The sequence below is a fragment of the Arvicanthis niloticus genome, chromosome 24 (assembly GCF_011762505.2).
Source record: "Arvicanthis niloticus isolate mArvNil1 chromosome 24, mArvNil1.pat.X, whole genome shotgun sequence".
NCBI lineage: Eukaryota > Metazoa > Chordata > Mammalia > Rodentia > Muridae > Arvicanthis > Arvicanthis niloticus.
In genome coordinates this window covers 43,421,100-43,443,558 of record NC_133432.1, presented here as the reverse complement: position 1 = coordinate 43,443,558, position 22,459 = coordinate 43,421,100, and the positions used below count along the sequence as shown (strand labels likewise).

General features: G+C 48.6%; 2 protein-coding genes across 8 annotated transcripts; one reads left to right on the top strand and one right to left on the bottom strand.

Moving 5' to 3' along the window:
- Positions 1-5,359: 5,359 nt before the first annotated feature.
- Gtf3a (general transcription factor IIIA) lies at positions 5,360-13,043 on the top strand (the record flags this gene model as incomplete). The annotated part of the gene is made up of 9 exons (XM_076923928.1): positions 5,360-5,716; positions 7,256-7,356; positions 8,445-8,541; positions 9,115-9,203; positions 10,091-10,164; positions 10,578-10,658; positions 11,144-11,376; positions 12,556-12,615; positions 12,801-13,043. Coding segments are annotated over 9 exons (1,257 nt in total), but the record flags the coding sequence as incomplete, so codon positions are not given.
- On the bottom strand, positions 12,238-22,185 carry Mtif3 (mitochondrial translational initiation factor 3). Of its 7 annotated transcripts, none has more exons than XM_076923922.1 (7): positions 22,084-22,184; positions 20,450-20,596; positions 20,032-20,364; positions 17,350-17,421; positions 16,346-16,797; positions 14,162-14,319; positions 12,238-13,248 (listed from the first exon to the last, which is right to left on the bottom strand). In XM_076923922.1, the coding sequence occupies exons 5-7, from the start codon at positions 16,794-16,796 to the stop codon at positions 13,030-13,032; spliced, it is 828 nt and encodes a 275-aa protein (XP_076780037.1). In that variant the 5' UTR covers position 16,797; positions 17,350-17,421; positions 20,032-20,364; positions 20,450-20,596; positions 22,084-22,184; the 3' UTR covers positions 12,238-13,029. The 7 variants fall into 7 exon arrangements, with proteins under 7 accessions (XP_076780037.1, XP_076780039.1, XP_076780040.1 ...); XM_076923924.1 differs by having other exon boundaries at positions 20,032-20,351; XM_076923925.1 differs by lacking the exon at positions 17,350-17,421.
- Between the last annotated feature and the right edge of the window lie 274 nt (positions 22,186-22,459).

The window sequence follows — 22,459 nt, the reverse complement described above, 5'->3', positions numbered from 1 at the left end:
TCCCATCTCTTTGTTTCCAAGGGAATTCTGGCAACGCCAACACATCCTATGGAGGGCTGTATGAATCAGGTCCCTCTCAGATATTACATCAAGATCTAGTTGCCTTTATCTGACATCCCCTCTGTCTTCCACACCCCACTAACAGGACCAATGGCTAGCTGGAGGAGGTCTGGTAAGATCACTGGGGAAATTTGAGGCCAAGCAGCCATCTGATAGGTAGGTGGGGTTTTGCAAATTTTGGAAAGTGATGGAGGAAGGAGGCCATGACCTGAACCAAGAGATGCTACAGTGGTCCCCGTCACCCAGACCTCTGAGTGTACTGACTGCGAAGAGCCATAAGTCCTTCTTGTAAAATGCCTAGTACAGTGTCTATGGTATCCAAACAATTGCTGCTCTGGATTGTGTAGGCATCACAACAAGGAAAGATGCCTATTCATTTTTGGTCTGGGATTGGTTGAGTTCATGAGCGTAGAACCTTTGAATACAGAGAGGATCTGCGGCATCTGGTAGTGTCTGTGTGACACTGTGGCTGACGGAGGCATCTTAGCCAAGCATTCTTGGACCCTATGTAAGAAATGAGGAGATATTGGTAGGTCCCGTGAGACCTTGCAAATATATCAGAACGGAACCGCTACCCTACCCCAATGATGGCGGGTTGTTTCTCATACAGCTGGAATTTGAGAAGGAGCCCTAAGCAGCAGTGGAAAAGTTCAGAGAGGGTGAGTGGAGGTCCTGGCTGTGGCTGAGGTCAAGTGTGACCACAGTAAACTAGATCACAAAGGTGTCAGTGGAAGGGAAGAGAAATGGGTGGAGCCTGCCCCCAAAGTAAGCCAAGAAGCCAACTAGAAAAGGGGGAAGGATACCCCAAAGATGCCTGCTCACCTCTGCCAGACAGGTTTCTGCTGGCTGTCGGGAGAAATTATCAAACACAAAACCCTTGCCTGTGCTGCAGATGGAGACTGCATGTTCGTGAGCCTGACCCCATGGGTAATTAGGGAGCAATTAAGCCCGACTCGCTAGACAAAATCTGGTTCCTGTGAACTAAAATGGATTTGAAGTGGATGGCAGTGATTAAGCCCAGGCTTGTGGCAATACTCCGGCAGAGCTATTACGGCTGCAGGAAAACATGATCTGACCAAGGGAGAGGAGAGATAATCGGAAAAAGAAAATGCTGGGGTCCCGTGATGGGCTGATAGTGAAGACGAGTAAATGGAACCATGCCTCAATGCCTCGATGCCTCGGCAAGATGAGTCTAGATAAGCAAACACCACAGGGAATGTTTAAAGCGAGGGCATGGAGATGGCAAGGCATCTGCTGACTGTACAGCCAGGGGCCACAAGTGCCAGCTTGCCCTTCTGAGTGAGTAGATAGAAACCTTGCGAGCTTTGGGGCACAGGAGGACTGTAGCTGGTCGTGACGTGTCCTTTGGGGAGTCCTTGTCCCATTTCTGCCTGGTTTCTCTTACTTTGGAGGCAGGACCCGCCCATTTCTCTTGCTTAATTCAGTCACAGAATGGTTAGATTTTTTTTTTTCTTGAACCATTGTCTTCTAACTCTGTGTGATTTATTTATTTATTTATTTTTTATCCATCCAACCACTTTTTTTTTTTTTTTTTTTTTGCCTTGTTCAGCACACCTCAGCCACATGCTTTACTCCGGTTAGTTGAGTCTTATTACCTGTGAGGCAGCTGAAGTGCAGAGAGCAAGTAACTCACTGAGATGTCTTATGAAGCTTGAAACCACTGTGTGGAGACTTTTTTTTTTTTTTTAAGATTTAATTTATTTTATGCATACGAGTACACTGTAGCTGTCTTCAGACACACCAGAAGAGGGCATCGGATCCCATTACAGATGGTTGTGAGCCACCATGTAGTTGCTGGGAATGAAACTCAGTACCTCAGGAAGAAGAGTCAGTGCTTTTAACTGCTGAGCCATTTCTCCAGCCCCCATGTGTGTGGGGACTTTTGAACTGTGTGTCCACTACTCTTCAGATGAGCCAGTACAGAGTAGAGACTGCTGCTTGAGTCACATTCAGACAGTGGCAATTGGAGCCAACCCAAAGATCTTTCTACTTTACCCCCTGACTCAGAAAAAAAAAAAAAAAATCATGTTGCTGGGCATGGTGGCTCACACCTTTAATTCCAGCACTCAGGAATCAAAGACAGGCAGATCTCTTGAGTTGGAAGCTAGCCTAGTCTACATACTGAGTTTCAGGCCAGCCAGGGCTTCTCACTGCTCAAATAAGAGGAAAGGGCAGATACTGCTGCTCATTTAATTAATTGCAAGGCATGTTTTCAGATAAAGCCTTGTGTTCAGTCTCCAGCTGTTAATGGAATAATGGGATCATACACTGGAGATTTCCTAGGGCAGACCATAGCTGAGAGTGTATGGCCCCAGATGTACCATTCTCATTCTTAGCACATTATATATCTGAGTTTTGGTTAGAAACATAAAATGGCTGGATTCTGTTTGGAGAGATGGACCAGTGATTAGGAGCACTGGCTGCCCTTCCAGACAACAAATGTTCAGTTCCCAGCACCCACATGGTGGTTCAGAACCCTCTAACCAGGGTAGCTGCCACACTCTTCTGGCCTTGGCGGGCACTGCATGCACACACGATGCACAGATACACACACAGAGCAGGCAAAGCACCCAAACTAATAAAATAATAGAAATTTCATAATGACTGAATTCTGTGTCAGTTTTTCCTGGTTCCCAGAAAGCTCTTCTTGCTCAGCTATTCTCTGCTGTGTGAGAGTTCAGTGCCACCTGATCTAGAGTTATTTTGTGAAGTACAAAACTTTGGTCCTTTATGTTTGTTGTGCTAAATAGCAATTTCCCCTCTTACTTAGTGGTCTAAACCAACACACATTTCTTCTTCTTGTTGTTTTGCAACATGTGTTTAATTTCTTCTGTTTGGTTGGTGTTTTATTTTTGAGATGACGTGTCTCTCTGTAGCCCTGGCTATCCTGGAACTTATAGAGATCCACCTGCCTCCACCTTCCAAGTGATGGGATTAAAAGCATCCATCACTGTGCCCAGCCCCACAAGCAGCACTTTTAATCGCACAGTGTCTGTGGGTCAGGAGTCTGGGCACAGCTCATCTGGTTTTTCTACTCAGTGTCTCCCCTAGGCTGCAATGGAGAAATGGGCTAGTGTTGTGGTAAATCTCTAACCCCAATTGGCCCGTGCAAAAAACCCCACACAACTCTGTTACAATATTTATAAACTGTCCGCTTAGATTGGGCAGGTTTACCACTATATTACTCTAGCCCCCAGGTACTATGAGATCCCTTGCTACCTGGGGCTTCTCTGGGCCACATGGTTCTGCTCCATCTTTCTTCCACCTCCTTTTCTTCTCCTCCTCCATTTCCTATTCTTCCTTCACTTTCTAAAACCGCCAACCCCATCTTTTCCTTCCACTGTCCAATCACAGTCTCTAGCCTTTATTTGCCCAGTTAACATGGAGAGGAGGTTCACATGAAATCACCTGAGTAACGGGATCCACTCCTCACTGTGGCAGCCCTTCCAACCCAGGTGGCACATATTCAAAGCCCTCACCCTCTCGCCACACCGCAGCCCATAACTGAGGAAGAGCTTTCCTTCCAGTCCACTGTATGGCCACTTCTTTACTATCATACTTATCCTCTCAAGCACTGGTTCAACAAATGAGCATCACGATTCTTTCTAATCATAGGCAATGTTAGAGCTGGAAGGACCCGCTTCTGGAAGGAACTTCTTCCTCAGTTACAGGCTGTGGTGTGGTGAGAGGGTGGACTGTCTTGATGGAATAAACAGAGACAGGGGGCTATTTGGAATAGTTTTGGGGAAAAAATAACCCCTGAACAGCAGAGTTCTCTTCATGGAGTTGAGGGTGAACTGAAGTCTCCCTGAATAGCCCCTTTCTGATGGAAACCATGGCTCACCCTGGAAACCGTGTTGGGTTCAGAATTCAAGAATGAAAAAAATCTCCAGTCACTTTTGTGATAAAGTCATGGGGTGAAGGCTAATAAACGAAATTCACCAGCTAGAATAGAGATGCAACAGTTCTAGCTATGTTTTTTTGTTTGTTTGGTTGGTTTTGTTTTTTGAGACAGGGTTTAGCCTTGGATGTCCTGGAATTCACTTTGTAGACCAAGCTGGCTTTGAATTCAGAGATTCACCTGTTTCTACCTCCTGTGCTTGGGATTAAAGCCAGGCACTGTCATAGCTGGCCTAGTTCTGTCCGTGTTCATCTTTAGCTTCCTTCATGGCTCACAATCCCCGTATCCCCCATTCTCCCCAACCCCCCACCCCAGGGACTGGGAAGTTTGGGTCTGGTAAGAGCCTGAATCCTAGCTGGCCCCCATATTGTCTAACCAGGGTTATTTACTAAGAGGAGAAAAAGATTATGCAAAGTCCAGGCTGCTTGACTGAGACCAAAGTCCTTAGAAAACAACAGTAGTAGGGGCAGGACCTCAGAATCTTCTAGAAGCTGATCTTCAGAGAAAAGGAGAGACAGAAGACTGGAGCTGGAGTGTCCACTAAGGAGGTAGAGCAAACAAGAGAGTGAGAAAGGGGAAGAGGGACCTGAACCAAGTAAGAGCCAGCCAGCAATCCGCACATGCGCGTGGGGCATGAATTCAAGGAGCAGAGGAGGCATGAGCACGAGCTCCAATAGCGCTACACAGAGAATGACCTGTCAACGAGTGCTGAGACCCCGTCGTCCTCCGTTTGATACTTTTTCATGTGGATTAGTTTGACGGGAATCAAGTACATTCTAACCTTCTTCAGTAAAGATACTCATTTTTAAAAAAGGTTGTAAGATTTCCCATGGTTATCTCCATCTAACTAACAGAAAGATCGGTTCAGCCCTTCCTAGATGCACACCACTTTGTTAGGAAAGAGTTAAAGAGGGTATTTTTCAGTCTCTGCCATTACGGAGATTGAATCAAGATGAAGGAAAGAGGAAATCCCACATCTGAAAATAGCCCCAAACACTAGAGGACTCAGTGATACAAAAAGAAAGTTGAGAAAACACCAACCAGCACAATTGCTGTCAGAAATTAAGGTTTGATTGGTCCTGGTTAAGTTCTGGGCTTTGGAATTAAAAAAAAAAAAAAAATTCCACGTGACTCGAAGGAGCAGACAAGCTTCGGATCCACCATGTCCTGAGGCTGGTGGCAGGATACAGAGGGCAAAACTGGAATGCGAAGAACAGGCCACCTTAAGTCATGTCTGGTTGATATTTGGGACGTTTAAGCAGCGCTTCCTGTTTCCCTGGGACACGAACCCGGAGCCCGGAGCCTGGCTGCCACTAGAAGCCGACGAGTCCTCGATGCGCATGTGCAGCCAAGGCTCCCTTAGCCGAGCCTCTCTGAACATGCGCAGTCGTGGCGCGTGTAGACTTAAGGGGCGGGACCCGGAGCCTTTGCGGGCCTCGTTCCCGGAAGTGCGAGTCTCCGGGAGCGGGTAGCTCGCGTCCCGCGATCCCGGGGAGGCACGTGGCTACCTCGCCTCGGCCCGGGCGCGGTCGCGTCGCCCTGGAGCCGCGGGTGTCGGTCGCGGAAGCGGTGTCGTCCCTGACCATCGCGGACGCGTTCGTCGGGGCCTGTGAGGGCCCCGCCCCGCCGCGCCCCGCGCTCTCCGGCAGGTTCATCTGCTCCTTTCCCGGCTGCAGCGCCAGTTACAACAAAGCCTGGAAGCTAGACGCGCACCTGTGCAAGCACACGGGGGAGGTAACCTGGCCGCGGGTGTGCGTGGCGGAGCCCGGCGCAGGGACTGCGTCCTGGGCTTGGCCCGGGGCAGGCGCTCTACCGAGACAGGTCTAGGACGTCACGGTTTCTTGCAAGCAACAAGTGTGCACCCTTTTAATTGCAGGCGGGCTTTGGTCAGGTACCAAGGCTGTGCGGGTAAGGGTGGTCAGGAAAAGCCTTCCTGTTTGGCTCTTTCCCCCTGACTCCTCTTTTTGGTTTTGTGCACCCTGGTCTCTCTCTTGGCAGACTTTCCAACCCACTTCCATCCCTCATAGCATCCTTTGTGACTTCACTCACGTTTCTCCTTGACCATTCTGTTCCCACATTTTGGCCTTTCTTTGTCCCAGTGTCCGAGTCAGAGTTTGCTTTCTAGACCAGAACGCTGCACTTTAGTTGGATACTTCAAGTTGCGGTTTATCATCATCATTGGTTATTTTGAGACGGGGTTTCTTTTCTGTAGCCCTGGCTGTCCTGGAACTCACTCCGTAGACCTGCCTGGCTTCGAACTCAGAGATCCACCTGCCTCTGCCTCCAAAATGCTAGTATTAAAGGCGTGAACCACCACACATGGCTTTGAAGTTGTGTTTACTGTTCCCAAACTCGACAATAATTTGACTAGCACCGGTTCTACTTTTGGACTGGATCTGAACAAGATTCTTGAAGTCTATGCTGCACAGTGTGGCTTGCTTGTTTCATCCTGTCCACTGGCTGTCTAGTACTGTGTGAAGTCTTGATGCCACCCTCCTGGATTTCAGAGTATTTCCGTAGTTAGGATGTCAGGATATGTATGATATAGCTTTACTCTTGTATTCCCCGACAGCATCCCAACCCCATCTCCACATGGAGATTGCAGTTGGGGCTGGGAGCTGTTTCCTTTGATTGCCTTTGTATCTATGAGCTTTTTCAGATGTGACACATTTTCCAGTCTCTGCCTGATGATCTCTTAGTATAGACACAGAGGTCACCTGCGATGACACAACCTGCTCCTTCCTCCACCTCTTCTCTTTAGTGGGAAACTGATGCTGTGGCAGGGCGATGCACACACAGGCTATCTGGGGTCAAAGCCATATTGACAAGGGGTTTGCTGGGGAAGCCTGCACCCCATAGGAGCAGGTTAACCTGCCTATCAGATGCCGTCCATCCACAGAACAATAGTCTGTGTGCTACAGTGACTTGTGGAAAGATGGGAGTGTTTTGGGTGTGGAACTTGGTGCAGCAGAATTAAGTCATGCCAGAGTGTGGCAGGCACCTTTCAAGTCTGAAGTGTTGCCTGCTACAAGTCAGCCTTTTAACAACACAGAGCTGAGGCGCTGGCTCGGTGAGGAGGGGTACTTGCAGCCAGACCTGAGGACCTTAATTGGGTTCCTGGAACCCACAGGGTAGAAAGAACTGACCCCAGGAAGTTGTCCTCTGACCTCCACATGTATGCAGTAGTACAAGCATGCCCTCCCCCCCCAACCCCCAATTTGGAAATAATTTCTTAAAAAATGTAAAACCTTTTCTTTCCTCCCTTTCTGCTAGAGGCCGTTTGTTTGCGACTATGAGGGCTGTGGCAAGGCCTTCATCAGAGACTACCATCTGAATCGGCACGTCCTGATTCACACCGGAGAGAAGCCATTTGTGTGAGTAGGGGGCTGACCAGGCCACTGGAGTAGGTCATAGTTGGCACCTATATAACTTGGCAGGATGATTGCTGATTCTTAGGATGGAGAAGAGAGAGCAGGCTGGTGAGATGGCTTAGCGGATAAAAGTACCTGCCACCAAGCTTGACAGCCTGAGTATGTTCCTCAGAAGTGTTGTCTGTGGCTCAGACTGGCTCTCCTGTCACGAGCAGGTGACTTTATGACGGTGTGCTCAGATTATATGAAGTCCATGTCCCTTACTGTCATGGAATGGCCTCTGCCGCTCTTTTTGATCTTTCCCTGTATGCTTGGCTCTCAGACACGGAACTGGTGGCTATGCTTAGCAACACTTCTTGTCCCTGGCCCTTCCATTTGGCTCCTTCGAGCACTTGTGTCCCTGTCCTCCTGACCCACGCTTGTGTTTAGATGCTTGTGTTAGTTAGGGGCTTAAACATTGGCTTCTTTGTGTCCTGACTGGAATTCAGAAGTGGCGTTGACAGGTGTGGGGACTCCAGGCTCCTTAGGGACCCGAGCTCCAAATTGGTCTCTGGATCCCACTCTCATCTTAGGGCTTCAACCCTGTTTGGGGTCCTGGTGTTTCAAGGAGGGCAAGAGACGTGGTGTGTGCATTCTAGGCACCACGAGAGTTGACCTTAGCATGGGGTCTGTTTGCAGGGGCAGGGGAGGAGGGGCAGGTACATAGCAGCTCTCCCATGTGCTCTGTGGCCTCTGCACTCCACCCTCCCATGATGCCTTCTCATCTCCGGACCCTTTTGCCTGGGTGCACAGTGTGTAAGGAGAGTCTTCTCATGCAGTGAGAGAAGAGAGTCCCAGTTCATTACCCAGGGCCATGAAGTCCTCACAAGGAGCATAACTCCTTCAAGGCCAAGGTTCCAACACAAGCAGAATGAACTGGAGTGGTCTGGTGACATCCCAGAGGGGATGAGTGGCTCACAGTTCTGTGCCAAGTATCAGCCTGGGTCCTTTCCAAGAGCGGTCAGTGCTGTTAACCATTGAGCCATCTCTCCAGCCCCTAAAACATTTCTCGACATGGTGTCTCATGTTCTGGTTCATACAATCCCTTGCAGTTGTGCAGATGATGGCTGTAATCAGAAATTCAACACAAAATCAAACTTGAAGAAGCACATTGAACGCAAACATGGAAATCCACACAAACAGTATGTAGTGAGTATGGCTTTATATGGTTCAACTTTCTATTTTTACATGTGCTACCAAAGCAAGTGTGTATGAGCCGGATTTTATCTTGCTGGATATATAAAGTCAGTCATTGGCTGTCTTTATTGTTCAAGTTGTCATTTTGCAAACTTTCACATTACTGGTTGATAACTACCCCAGCAGAGTGTTGCTGTTCTTTAGGTGTTTTGAGATGAAACATTTTCATGGAGACTAAGTAGGTGAAAGTTTATATTCCCTAAGACACTTAGATCCAGAGAGACTTTATTGTTTAATTAAACAGGTTTTATGTTGTATGTGCAAGTGTTTTGCCTGCATATATGTCTATGTAACATACGTATGCTTGGTGCCTGTGGAGTCAGAAGAGGGTGTCAGGTCCTGTGGAACTGGAGTTAGAGATGGTTGTGAACCACCATGTAGGTGCTGCAATCCAAACCTGGGTCCGGCACAGAGAAGCAAGTGGTGCTAACAACTGAGCCACCTCTCCAGCCCTCTAAAAGGACTTCAGCAACTGCTGATCCTCTCTCTGCCTTCACTAAACCATGCGTTTATTTTTTTTAACAGTGCAATTTTGAAGGTTGCAAGAGGGCCTTCAAGAAGCACCAGCAGCTGAGGACTCATCAGTGCCAGCACACCAGTGAGCCGCTCTTCAGGTTGGTGCTTTGCCAACACTCTGGAGTTCAGAGTGGAAAGCAAGATAGGATCCTGAGGGAGGCTCTTGTGTGTGCCCATGGGGACTTGAAAAGTTCTATTTTGTGTCTCTAAAGGCCATCCTGCATGTGTGGGGCTCAGCTTGTGCGAGCCTTGTAATTGTGGTTAAGCTTAAAGGGAGGTGAGAAACTGCCTGTTCAGTTTTATGGCACGCTGTCACAATTGTTTTTTTCTTACTATAGCACAGAAGTAACAGGGCCCTGCTTGTTCTGAGGGATTCCTGAGTACGCCGAAGAACAGTGGGGGTGGGCCTGCCTGCCTGGGCAGTATCTCCCTGCACAGTCGGGCTGATGGGGCCTTGGCCCTGGCTCCCATAGGCTGCCCTTTGCACTGGTGCAGCTGCAGTGACAGTGGTCTCACCCATAGGCCTATGGCCTGTCTGGGCTGCCAGTGCCTGGGGCTCTGCACCGACTGCTGTACATTTCTCGTGTTTTTCTGGTGCTGGTTCTCAGCCCCTGTGCTGTGTTCTCATCTGACCGTATATAGCATTATTGGGCAGACCACAGACAACAGCTACGTGTCAGGTTCAGTGTAAACCAAGTCAGACAGCCTCCTGAAGTCATGTCTGGAGCCATGAGACAGGATATTTCCAGAATTTGGAGAACTTTCAGTTTGATAACACAGACAAAAGATGTGACTTTTTCTCAGAACAGCTTGTGTTGCTGCAAAGCTGGCCACGTCACCTGTGTTCGTATTTAGGACTGTACTTAACCTTTGCTCTGGTGACAGGTTTGGCGTGGGAAGAGATGGGCTTTGGTGTGGGAGAGACAGGATCTCAGAAATCTCCATGGGAAGGGCCTGGCTAATGCTTTGCCTGCTACTTTCCCAGGTGTACCCACGAGGGATGTGGGAAGCAATTTGCCTCCCCCAGCAGGCTGAAACGGCACGGGAAGGTTCACGAGGGTATGTAGACAGGGACTGTGCTGGCGGTGTGGAGCACACCACTGGGTGTGGGTTGGGTCCGTTCTGTGGTCACACTGAGTAGACAGAGCTGTGTGGTTAAGAGCCTATTCTGTGTTTGAGTGTTGGCCTCTCATCCCGAGAGACACCGTGCCGTGTGTCCTGCCGCTGTTCTCATTGCCTTGTACACCCGGTGTTGAACTGTTCCTGAGGACCTGGTTGTGTGCCACTCAAGTGTGCAAAAGTTTGGGTAGTAGCTTTCAGAGCAGGGGTCACTAGAAGCTGCTCCATTGCACCCAGCAGAGTGGCACACTTCTGAGAGGAGGGTGAGCACACGGCACGTGCTTTTTTTGGCTGTCATCGGGGCTTTCCCTGGGCATTCAGAACAGGCGGTAATTTGTTTTGTTTTTGAACAGGCTACCTGTGTCAAAAGGGATGTTCCTTTGTGGGAAAAACATGGACAGAGCTTCTGAAACACACGAGAGAAGCCCATAAAGGTGAGGTAGACAGGAACTGTGGAAGAGCATGGGCCTGGGGAGCTGACGGTATGCTTTGAGAGAGTGCAGTGCAGGCTTGTGCTGTAAAGGAAGGGGTTCTGCATCGAGTTCCGTGTGGTGCTGGCTTCCTGGGCTGCGAAAGGTGAGGGAGCCCTGCAGGCCTCAGCCAGTGCTGCTGTGCCTGGGCTTTTGTGAAGCCCTGCAGGACTTGGCAGATGCTGTTGTGTCAGAGGACAAAGGCGGAGGCCATGGGGGCATCATTTCTTGTGCCCGGTCATCATGCCAAGGACGCCTGCTCTAACAGGTGAGGAGTCAGGAAGTTGGGAGCCATGAGTGAACTGGAGGGACTCGAAGCCAGCAGAGCAGTGAGACAAGCTGACGTTTTCTCTCAAGTCCCTGGTTTGTGTGTCATCACAGGACTAGACATGTTACTCATGTGTTTGGGCAACAGACAGGGAAGTTGGCTAAACGTGTGTCTCTCCTAGCAGAGGAAGTAGCCTGCACAGTCTGTCAGAAGACGTTCAAGCGCAAAGATTACCTTAAGCAGCACATGAAGACTCACGCTCCGGAAAGGGACGTGTACCGCTGTCCGCGGGAAGGCTGTGCAAGAACCTACACGACTGTGTTCAACCTACAGAGCCACATTCTCTCCTTCCACGAGGAAAAGCGCCCATTTGTGTGTGAGCACACCGGCTGTGGCAAGACGTTTGCAATGAAAGTGAGTGTCTCCCATTCCAGGCTGGTGTGTTCATGTTCAGCCTGCAGATCCTCCAGGTTGACAAGACCAGTTCTCACTTTCTGGAAATGCTGTACCCCAGGTTCCCACTCTGACCCAACTGAGCCAGGAGCCCTGGGGTTGGGAGGCTAAACAGGCCTATTTTACAAGCAGGAGTGGTTCTCAACCTTCCTAATACTGGGACCTAGTAACACTTGCTCATGTGGGAACCCCAACCATAAAATTATTTAGTTGTTACTTCATAACTATAATTTTGCTACTGGTATGAATCGTAAATATATTCAGGATATCTGGTGTGTGGCCCCAGGGAAGTCACGACTAACAGGTTGAGAACCACTCCTCTAGGGGATTCTAGCCATGCTGAGTGGGAGAGCCTGAGGCCTGTACTTCTACTTAGCTGATATTCTGAGGTGATTAGGGCTTCTGACCATCACCTAGGGCCTGGGAGAGAAGGTGGGTAGAACAAATGGGTTACCTCTAGACTCTGTAATCTTGGCATGATTCTCGGGTCAGGTGGGAACATGGTTCCAGTTTCCCTAAGCCTAGCTGGTGTCTGAAGAGCTTTGTAGATTACAAAGTCACTGACCATAACCCAGACCAGCCCAGACTCGCCATGGTCACCACTGTTGTCATAGCCAGCAGGGCAGAGGCCAGATTTCCCCCTGGCGTTAGGAGCACAGCTGAGGGAGCTTCAGCTAAGCAAGCATAAACTTGGCCGTTCAAGCACAGCACGCTCTCCCTTCTCGGAACAGTCTGAGTCAGTGGAGTGGGATGGAGTAAATTCCTAGCGTGTCAGCAGAATGACAGTCACTCGTCAGGGAGTCAGGAGAAGGTCAGACTCACTAAACAAGAGAAAGGCAGCTGCTAGTTTATTACTGCACACTGTACCACTGCATTTTCACGATGGCAGACACACAGAGTTTTTACTGGAACTGGAGTACGGGTGGTTGTGAGCCACCAGCAGGTGCTGGGAACTGAACCCATGTCCTCCTCAAGAGCAGCACATGCTCTAAGCACTGAGCCCCCCTCCAGGCTCAGATCAAGCAGCACATGCTCTAAGCACTGAGCCCCCCTCCAGGCTCAGATCAAGCAGCACATGCTCTAAGCACTGAGCCCCCCTCCAGGTTCAGATCAAGCATCTTTCATTCCCTTGCACTGCAGCAAAGTCTCGTGAGGCACAGTGTCGTGCACGATCCCGACAGGAAGAGGATGAAGCTCAAAGTAAGTGGTAGCTGCTTGGGCCAGCACTCAGCTGTAAGGCCTGCTTGGCATCTGTCATCCACCCCCACCCCACCGTCCTGTGTGTCCATGCCTGTTGAGGGTGTGACTCCCATCGGACTGATCTGTTGTAAAACACAGGTCACTCTGATGGGGAACTCAGGTGTCTGTTTTCCTTACTCCCAAAGGTAAGACCACCTCGGGGGAGACGCAGCTTGGCCTCTCACCTCAGTGGGTACGTCCCTCCTAAGAGGAAACAAGAGCCAGACTGCTCCTTGCCTAACAGCACAGAGCCCAGCAGCAGTCCAGAAGACAAGATGCCCCCGCCAGCTACATTACTCACTGTCTGCTAGGCGGGAAGGACTCCAGAGCAGCCAGCAGAGCTTCTGGAAAAGCCTGTACTTTTTCTTAGTAAAATCACTGACACAGAACATCTGACTCGTTGCTGTTTCTGTCGTCTTTGCTCAGCATGTCTCTTCTGTGGCTCTCTTGGGATTCTCTATATGCCTTCTCTTCTTTCTTGCTCAAATGACGAAAAACACACATGGAGGCAGTCCCTCCTCTAATGGCTTTCGGTCTGCTTGAGAAGGTTGCTATTCCAGGCATAGTCTGGAGAATCTGATTAAATATCTCCTCCTGCAAAGGACAACAGTGCATGATTAATTTGAACCGGGTGTCTCGACGCTTATTGCTGCTGTGACAGGCTGGTCTGGTCCAAAATTTTCCTATGTGACTAGCATCCACACAGGAACTCCATGCTCAACTAACACTGATGGATTTAGTCTCTACTCTGTCACAGCACTGAGGGTCTACACGCCTAGGCTTCCCCAAAATCAAACACTGGGTTTGGCTTTTGGCAAAGTGCCTTTCTTGTTCTGAAGGGAGGGAGGCAGATCCCACCTGGACTCCCAAAAGCCTGGACTGATGGAGCTGTGCCCTGCAAGTGCGTGATACAAACGCTGAGGTTGGAACCCTCTGTACCATGCTGCCTTGGTGATAAAGTGAGTTAGGTTTAAACACCAACAGCATGTAAAGTGCAGGGATTCTAACAAGCAAAGCTCTCCAGGTATACGGAAGAGAGGCCTGGGAACTATCCACCTTTTCTATTTAACTGTTAGCCATACAGCAGTTCTTAGCATAGAGTAACTTACAGCTTTTCTATTGCTTTTTTTAAAGACGACATGTATGAGTGTTCTGCATGTGCACCACATGTGCAGTCTCCACAGGGTCCAGAAGATGTCAGATTCCCCCAGAAACTGGACTTAAATAGACTGTTGTGTAGTGTTGTGAGCTGCCATGTGCTTGCTAGGACCTGAACCTGGTCTTTGCTAAGAGCAGTCAGTGCTCTAACCACTGAGCAATCTCTCTAGCCCCCACAGCAGTTCACATGTGGCAAATCTAACGGAAAACACAGTAAACCCAGTATGACACCAAGAAGCTGGGAGTGTTCTGCGTAGTAGACCTGGCTTCTTTACTAGGAGTCTTTCCAGTTTTCCTGCAATTTTATTTTTGCATCAAACTAGGCGGCCCGGCAGGTGCTCACACTCACCGTCTCGTTCCCTGGCTGCTCTGCATCTTTCCTCTTCTTTATTGTGACCTGAACGTGGTATTTTTTCTCAATCCACTGCTGAATCTGTTTACTCTTGGTGTCCAAATCATGCTGTCCAATATTTGAAGAAAAAACGAGCTCCTTTGTCACAGTTGGCCCTGGTTGGGGACAGTGAAGCTGAGTGCTCAGCGCGTCTCCTTCCTACTCTTCTTTGAAACCTCAACGTCCCCCACAGATGGTAAGATCTGACACCTGATGGGCCACCACAGCCCTCCTCACTCTCACCCCCCAGGGACCGACCATCAGCTGTTTTCTTTTAAAATTGGGGAGACAGACATAAAGCCTTGTTTTTAACATGCTAAGTAATATTTAAAACTTGCTGAAGTTGTGGGTGTGCTTGTGAGTGCAGGCTGCTGGGGTACAGGGATGGGATCAGGCCAACTCTGAGTGTTGGTCCTCACCTTCTACCTTGTTTTTACACTGTACCCCCCTCATGTCTCCCCAAAGGACCAGGCTTGCTGTACCCACACCGGCTGCTGAGACCGCCTCTTCCTTGGGTCTGAGGCATTAAACTCACACTTGTGCACAGGCAGTGGGACCCATGGAACCCTCCCCCAGAGCCTGTGTTAGACAGAGCCTAAATCTGCAAGAAACAATGGGGCACAAGTAGGCAACTCATGGAAGTGCCTCAGACGGTAGAAGGGCGAAATAAAACGAGCAGGGACTCCTCACTGTCACTGTGACTGTGACAGTATCAAGAGGAGCCTCAGCTGATGCTGCAGCTGGCAGCCTGGTCCATTTAGGCTCATGGAACCCAGAGTTATTCATAAAGAATGAAAAACTGGGAAGAGGTCCATGCCATGGAGATAGATTAACAAATTAGATTCACTCCTATTAGTTGCCATGGTAATTATAATAATTTACTCATAACTATCCTATAAACATGGGTAGATCTTGAAAACAATGCACCTTTTTTTTTTTTTTGAAGCAATCTGCATACTGTCTCTGAACATCTGTCACATTAACATTGGCTAAAGTCCATGAGAGCACACAGGAATATCTGCCGGGAGTGACTTCAACTTTTCTGTACTGTTCAGATTTTAAATCTGAATCATGGCGAGTTAACTGACTTTGGATGACAGGTACCGACTGTCTATCTGTACCTTTTCATAATTATAGGCCTTTCAGACTTAAAACATTCTGAGCACCCCTTGCTTCCCACCAGTTGACTCTGGGTCTCCATCAGAATGACGTAAAACCTCCCAGATATTAGCCCTTCAAGGACTCCAGGTTCTCCAGTCTGCTCAATATTTTCTGGCTGCGCCATGGTTAGTTTCCTCTGAATGCCTGTTTTCTGGTCAGCATTCCCGTGGTGGTATAAAACAGGTTTTCTTTCCTCACAGCACACAGCCTCATACAGTGAGACTAGTGCCCCAATCCTTGTCACACTATGAAGGCTTCCACAACTAGGAGCTACCAAAAGCCAACCCATCTTAATACCCAGTTCCTGGCCTCCGAGTGGCTTCTGTGACAAGTGCCTGGGAAGGTGACTGGCCACGTACTGAGGGAAGAGGTGCTCTGTGACTTACAAGATGCTTAAAAAAGAGTGACAGGAAGAGGGTTAGATCTGGTAGGCGTCTCTCCATCACTTCACTGCCCCATTGGCCACGTAGCTCAACACTGCATTTGGAGCCAAGGTTACAAGATGAGAAGATGGCTTATCATCACTCTGGCCTGCTTACCTTCTCCCCCACTTTACAGTTTTAAAAGAGATAGATGATGGACACTGAACATCAGAAATGAAGGGAAAGGATGGAAGTGAGGGGTAGAGGAGGAACTGCCCCAGGAGTGACGGTGAAACCAGATGCATAGGGGTTGGCAGTTTCTCCTGTCCGTGATACCTCAGCAAACATGAGAGCTGAGTGGTGCTGGGTTGTTCAGAAACAGCGGTTCTCACCCTTCCTAATGCTGCAGCCCTTTAACACAGTTCCTCATGCTGTGGTGACCCCTAATCATAAGGTTATGTTGTTGCTACTTCATAACTGTAATTTTGCTACTGTTACGAGTCATAAATGTCTGATACACCACCTTGTGAAAGGGTCACCCACCCTCAAAGGGTTCACAACCCACAGGCTGAGAACCACTGTTCCAAAGGATTCAAGGCACCAACACCAGAGCACCTACCAGTTTTGGGCTTGGCCTTTTCCTGTTCCCGGAGCCTTAGCCGTTCCTGGTGGATCTGTGCTCCAGTCATGAGCTGGTACTCGGGTGGCTCTGAGCTGGTGTTCCTCTGCACCAGCCTCAAGTCTTGCTTGTCCATGAGTCTGATCACGTCCGCTCGGTGCATCGTCCCCAGATCGATGCCCTTCTCATCCAGGACACGGATAACTCGCTCACTAATCTTCCTTCCGGTGTTAGAAAAAGCATCCCTTCTTTTCTGTCTCCTCTCACCCTGGGGGTTTCCAACAGTGCTAAAACCCTTTGCAGAAATCAGGCACAACAGCTTTGGGGTGGACACAGCCAGGGACAGCTGTGCCGGGTCTGGCTTCACAGCGTGCCTTTGGAAACATCTTCCGATTAGGTTATTGTCAGTCTTTATGGTTTGTAGTGTCAACCTCTTCAGAAGAACAGCCATCCTGACAAAAGTAACGAGGAAGGTAGGTTTATTACAACACAATCACTGATGCCGATGGTCTGCTAGGATGCTGCTGAGGGCGGCATACAGACCACCAGATGCACGTGCAGGAAGGTGACACGGAGACCTGGACTTTTGGCTAGCAACGTCCCTAGTGCAGCTGGAGATCAGACTGAGCAGCTGGCAGGCTACTTTGATCTCTTTTTCTTCCACATTCATGACATCTATTTTTCTCTTAGACCCTATAGTGCCAGCTCCAAAAGCTAAGTTCATCTGGGGGTTTGTTTATGAGGACGTAGTAGAGATGCCATTTCAGGGGCTCAGAGATGAAGAGGCCTCTGCTCTTCCAAAGGATTAGATTCCCAGCACCCACATGGTGTCCATATGTTCAACTGTAACTCTAATTCCAAGGTATCCAACATAGTCTTGCCTGGGAGGGGACTGCACGCATGTGGTGCACAGACACGCATGCACTAGGATAAGTACTTGTAAAATAAAAGAAACTAAAAAAAAAATTAATGATACTTTGATGTTTTAAAAAATGCTTCCTTACCACAGTAAAACAATAAAAAGTGTTTCTCTTGTTCCTCATTGTGCTTCTGTTCACACCTTTAATCCCAGCACTCTGGAAAGGCAGGGGTGAAGGGATCTCTGTGAGTCTCAGGCCAGCCTGGTCTACACAGTGAACACTATCTCAGATGAAAAAAAAATCACAAATTCATAATTATTATTTATTATTCAGAAATCCCTATTAGGGGCCTGTGGATTTGGGTCTGTGGTAGAGCATTTGCCTGACATATGCAAGGCCCTCAGTCTTGTCCTCAGAAAGTCTTGGCAAATCTTCCTGTAGAAGACAGTGAGTGGAACAAACAGCACCTGTTGAAACTGGTTCCACCCTCTAGCCACAACCAGCCATGATCTGGTTCCAAGTGGACAGCAGGTCAGCAGCAAACCCCATGGTGCTGCTCTTGTGTCATGATCATAGGCTGGACCTTACTGATGCCCCCTCCTACATCAGATACCTGGAAACCAGGTCTCCCTGACAGGTCTCCCTGACAGTATTATAGTTTTGCTTAGTGGTGATACTTCATTTACAGTTTGGCAGCTTGGAGGGGCTCCCTCCAGCCAGTTGTATAATTTAAACATTAAGGAAAATGGCTGTAATTCCCTTCAACACACTGAATATGCAAACATCTATTAGGACACTAATTGGCTCTGTGTGTCACTGTCATACCCTGGCTCCACTGAATACTGGTAAATTGGTCATTAAACAGAAAGAGCTGAGCGCTTATTCTGTCGTTTTTACGAAAAACTGCCCATCTATGTTGATGAGGAAAAGCTCTCCTTCCTAGCATGGAGGTGATGCCGCCACCATTTTGCCACCAATGAAAATGCTCATTTAGTCAATAATCGAATGCCTTCAGGTACAAGGCTGATGCCAGAGGGTCACCCACACACTGCATCCAGATCAAATATGTAAAAGCACTTTGCAGAGGAGGAAGCTGGGTGTCACTGTCCTGACCAGAGGAAACACACGACACCCTGGGCATGACCCCTGACGAGAAGCTGCTGTAAATACCCAGAGCTTTCACAACACGGCCTTGCCTCGAAAGAATCCAAACTGGCCTGCCTCTCCACAAGCTTCCAGAACAAGGCTGGACCCAGAGAGGAATGACCCAGAGGACATCACAGGGAAGCGATCTCACAAACCAGGCTGTGAGACAAGACACTAGCTTAATGAGAATAAAAAGGGAAGATGGGTTGTTTTTGAATAAAAAGATAGGGAAATTACAAAATGTAATCTTTGAGAAAAATCCTCCAAAGAGGTACACTGGGGAAATAGGAATGCAGATTAGGTACTGGGAACTAGCAAAAAATGCCGTCAGTTTTCTCAGTGTGAAAATAAAATTCTCAGGAACCAAGCCCTGACGTATTTAGGATCATGATATGTTCCTTCTGAAATGGCTCAGCTGCAAGCAGGAGTTAGAAAGTGTGATTATGACAGTTACTGAATCTGAAGAACTAACATGGGTGTTCGTTCATCTCTCCATTCTTTGCTTTGTTCAACGGAAACAAACAAGAAGTGATGGCCCAGAGACGCAGCAGCTCCATGGTCACGTCACTGTGATGAACCCAGCCCCCAGTGTCCATGTGTCATCCTACTGAACTGGACGGACGTGCTGGCCTTGTGCATTCCCCTGGGTGGTTCTCTCTGTCAACCTCACAGAAGCCAGAGTCGTCTGTGCGTCTATGGAGCATTCTCTTGAGTAAGGATTCATGTAGGAGGTCTGACCCACTGGGCACTGCCATTCCTGCGTGGCATGAGAAGCAGGCTGAGACGCCGTGGGGAGCCAGCCAGCGAGCAGTGTCCTCCACGGCCTTGCTTTGGTTTCTGCCCCCAGGCTCCTGCCCTGACTTCCCTCAATGATGGGCTATGATTTGGACCTGCAAGCCCTTTCGTCTCCAAATAGTCTGGTTCGGGTTATGGTGTTTTCTCACAGCAATAGAAAGCAAACTGGGGCATGCATATTAATATGTATGTACACACACACACACACACACACACACACCTTTAGTTTCACAGCCTGTGTATAAGTGAACTACAAATGCGGATTTTACAAATATAAAATTCTAAAGACTTTACTAACACTTTTTTTTTTTTTTTTTGAGACAGGGTTTCTCTGTGTAGCCTTGGCTGTCCTGAAACTCACTCTGTAGACCAGGCTGGCCTCGAACTCAGAAATCCGCCTGCCTCTGCCTCCCAAGTGCTGGGATTAAAGGCGTGAGCCACCACCGCCGGCTTTCCTAACACTTATATACTTATTTCTCGATTTGCTTTTGGTCAAAGCTGGGCTCCTTCTTTCTTCCAAGGCCACACTATTGTAGGAACCACGTTTCTCAGTTACTTCAAATGCACACATGTATAGTATGAGCTGTGTGTTTCTGATTGACAACTAGCTACTCAGACCCTACTGAAATGATTGATGCTGTACTACATGGATCTGCTTGAAAGCCAGCAGCTGACTCCGCACTGAAGACACTCCACACAGAGGAGCAAGGGTACCTCTGAGAAAGTATAATTCTCCCAGAATGATGAGCAACAGAACGTCAACTTCTACTGTTTTTAGTAACTCCTATGAACACAGACACAATTACTCACAGAGAATTCCCTCAGGCCTCTTCCCAGTCACTCTGTACCTCCACTCTCTGAACCAGCTGCTGTCCTAACTTTTACCTCACCACTGTCTGTTCCAAGAGAGCATGTGTTCTCTGTCATAGGCATCTCAGCATGCTTCATCTCTGGGGCTGTGGCGCTGGGTTATAGCTTTTCACTTCTGAGGAGTGCACCTCTGTGAAGACTGCGCTGCACTCTGCAGAGTCTACTTTTATCATCAACAAATGCTTGAGCTGCTGGGGGCTGGGGTCGTATGGATGAAGCTGGCACGCAGGTTCTCATGCCTAAAAGAGTGTCTGATGACCCTGTGACGCTCACACTGTCCTTATGATCCACCACACTCTTTATGAGGCAGCGATGAGGGTTTGCGGCAAACAGTGCTAGAAAACACAACTTAAATGTGTCTTAGTACCTAGTTTCTTTCTTCCTCCCCCCCCACCCCCACCCCTTTTCCAAGACAAGCTTTCTCTGTGTATACCTGGCTGTCCTGGAACTTGCTCTGTAGATCAGGCTGGCCTAGAACTCAGAGATCTGCCTGCATCTGCCTTCCAAGGTGTGTGCTACCATCCAGCAGAATCCAGTATCCAGCTATGTAACTGAATGTGGTGGCTGACAGCAAACTGCACTGGAATGAGCAGGTACCAGAAGTTAATTCATAACCCCCCCCCCCATGAACCCAGGGTGTTCCCCATACTGCAGCTTGCAGCTCCACTGAAGCTTTCCACGGTAAACTTGCCTGGTCTCCTCAAAACCCACAACACGCTCATCCCCTGCCTGCTTTGCTGTCCGAGAACACCGCACCAGCAAATGCCAACTGCCTGAAACTCCTCAACTCAGACTCAAGGCTACAGCAGAGTACCAACTGCGGTTTTTTATGGTTCCCTCAGGCTTCTGCTCTTACAATTTTTAATTCTTTTCTGCTACCATTCTTCAGTATGAACCCAATTAGAGCATCTCTAAGCTGTAATGTATTAGGATGTTTCATTCTTAAAATCCATTTGCGTTCCTGACTTGAGTTTCCTAATATAAACAATAACAACAATAATAAATAATGGCTTGTGATCAGGACAGGATTTCCAATAATTTCTGAAGTGATACTAAACACACTATTGCTATTTCTCAACGCAGCCCTAAAAATTATAAAACCATACCAGTCAACCCTGAAAAGTCTTGACTACACCCACAGTCTACATTATCTAATATTAAGCAAAGATTCAGGGCCAGCGAGATGGCTCAGTGAGTGAGGGTGCTTGTGTGTGTGACTAGTCTGTTTGATGCCTCTGCCTGAAAGGGATAAAGCTAAAGCACCAGGCACCACACCTGGCCCGCCCGACACTTACTTCTACCAGTTATTCTTCACGTTTTTTTTTCTCTGAATCGTTACGCTTCATAGTCACAAGCGCATATTGACACCTATTCACCCCGGAAGGAATGGGTTCTAGTAGATTTTTGGCGAAAATAACTTTGGCTTCATCCTGTGACTGAATTCGCTCACCCTTAATTCCGGAAGGAGTTTCAAAAGTCCTTTTTTGGGGGGAGCGGGGGGTGGTTTCGAGACAGGGTTTCTCTGTGTAGCCCTGGCTGTCCTGGAACTCACTCTGTAGACCAGGCTGGCCTCGAACTCAGAAATCCACCTGCCTCTGCCTCCCAAGTCCTCATATGGTGATGCACACCTTTAATCCCAGCAGTTCGGAGGTGGAGGCAGGTGGATTTCTATAGGTTTGAGGTCAGACTGGTCTACACAGTGCGTTTCAGGACAGTCAGAGCTACATGTTTCAAAAACATCAAAAATTAAAGGGGAAAAAAAAAACCCCAAAACCCTAAAACCCTAACAAGGGGTCCGCAGCAGACACGCCCACCCGGAGGCCACGCCCACCCGGAGGCCAGTTGTCCTACGCCCCCACCCTGCCCCCAAATCCGTAGAGGCGGCGTGCGTGCGCACAGAAACAGCGAAGCTGGCTGCGATTGCTAGGCAGTGGGTCTCGGGAGCTCGGCCACTAGGCTCGACCCCGAAGCCTGGTGCTGCCGCCACCCCACGTCCACGGAGGGCTGTCTGCACAGACCGTTCCCAGGACATGTCCTCCCACCTCAGCCCCATCGCTAAGCCCTCACCTTTGTGTTATCTGGGCCGCGGCGAGCAGGAAGAACTAGGAAGTCCGTACACGAACTCCGGCCGAAGTACCGCGTCGGCTTCCGTAGCAGGCGGAACTTCCTGAGTTTTTTAAAGGGAGGGTGCAGCTGTGGTCTGCGGTTTCCGCTAGTGGAATAAAGTCCGCCGACAAAAATAAAATAAAATAAAATAAAATAAAATAAAATAAAATAAAATAAAATAAAATAAAATAAAATAAAATAAAATAAAACAAAATAAAAAGGATTGTGCAGCAGGCCTGAGTAAGAAACTGAAGAATTTGCTACTTGCCTGCTGCTCCAAAGGCGAAGTGAACGCTAAAATGTAGAATCCCTGGAACAGTCACTGCATCGCTTCCAC

Excerpts from the sequence above, each read along its gene's own strand:
- Mtif3 (XM_076923927.1), bottom strand. The coding sequence starts at position 16,796 with ATGGCTGTTCTTCTGAAGAGGTTGACACTACAAACCATAAAGACTGAC. Across the intron at positions 14,320-16,345 it reads AAAGGCCAAGCCCAAAACTG|GGCCAACTGTGACAAAGGAG; the intron begins GTAGGTGCTCTG and ends GTCCCCAACCAG. Across the intron at positions 13,249-14,161 it reads AGCAGCCAGGGAACGAGACG|GAGGAGATATTTAATCAGAT; the intron begins GTGAGTGTGAGC and ends TGTCCTTTGCAG.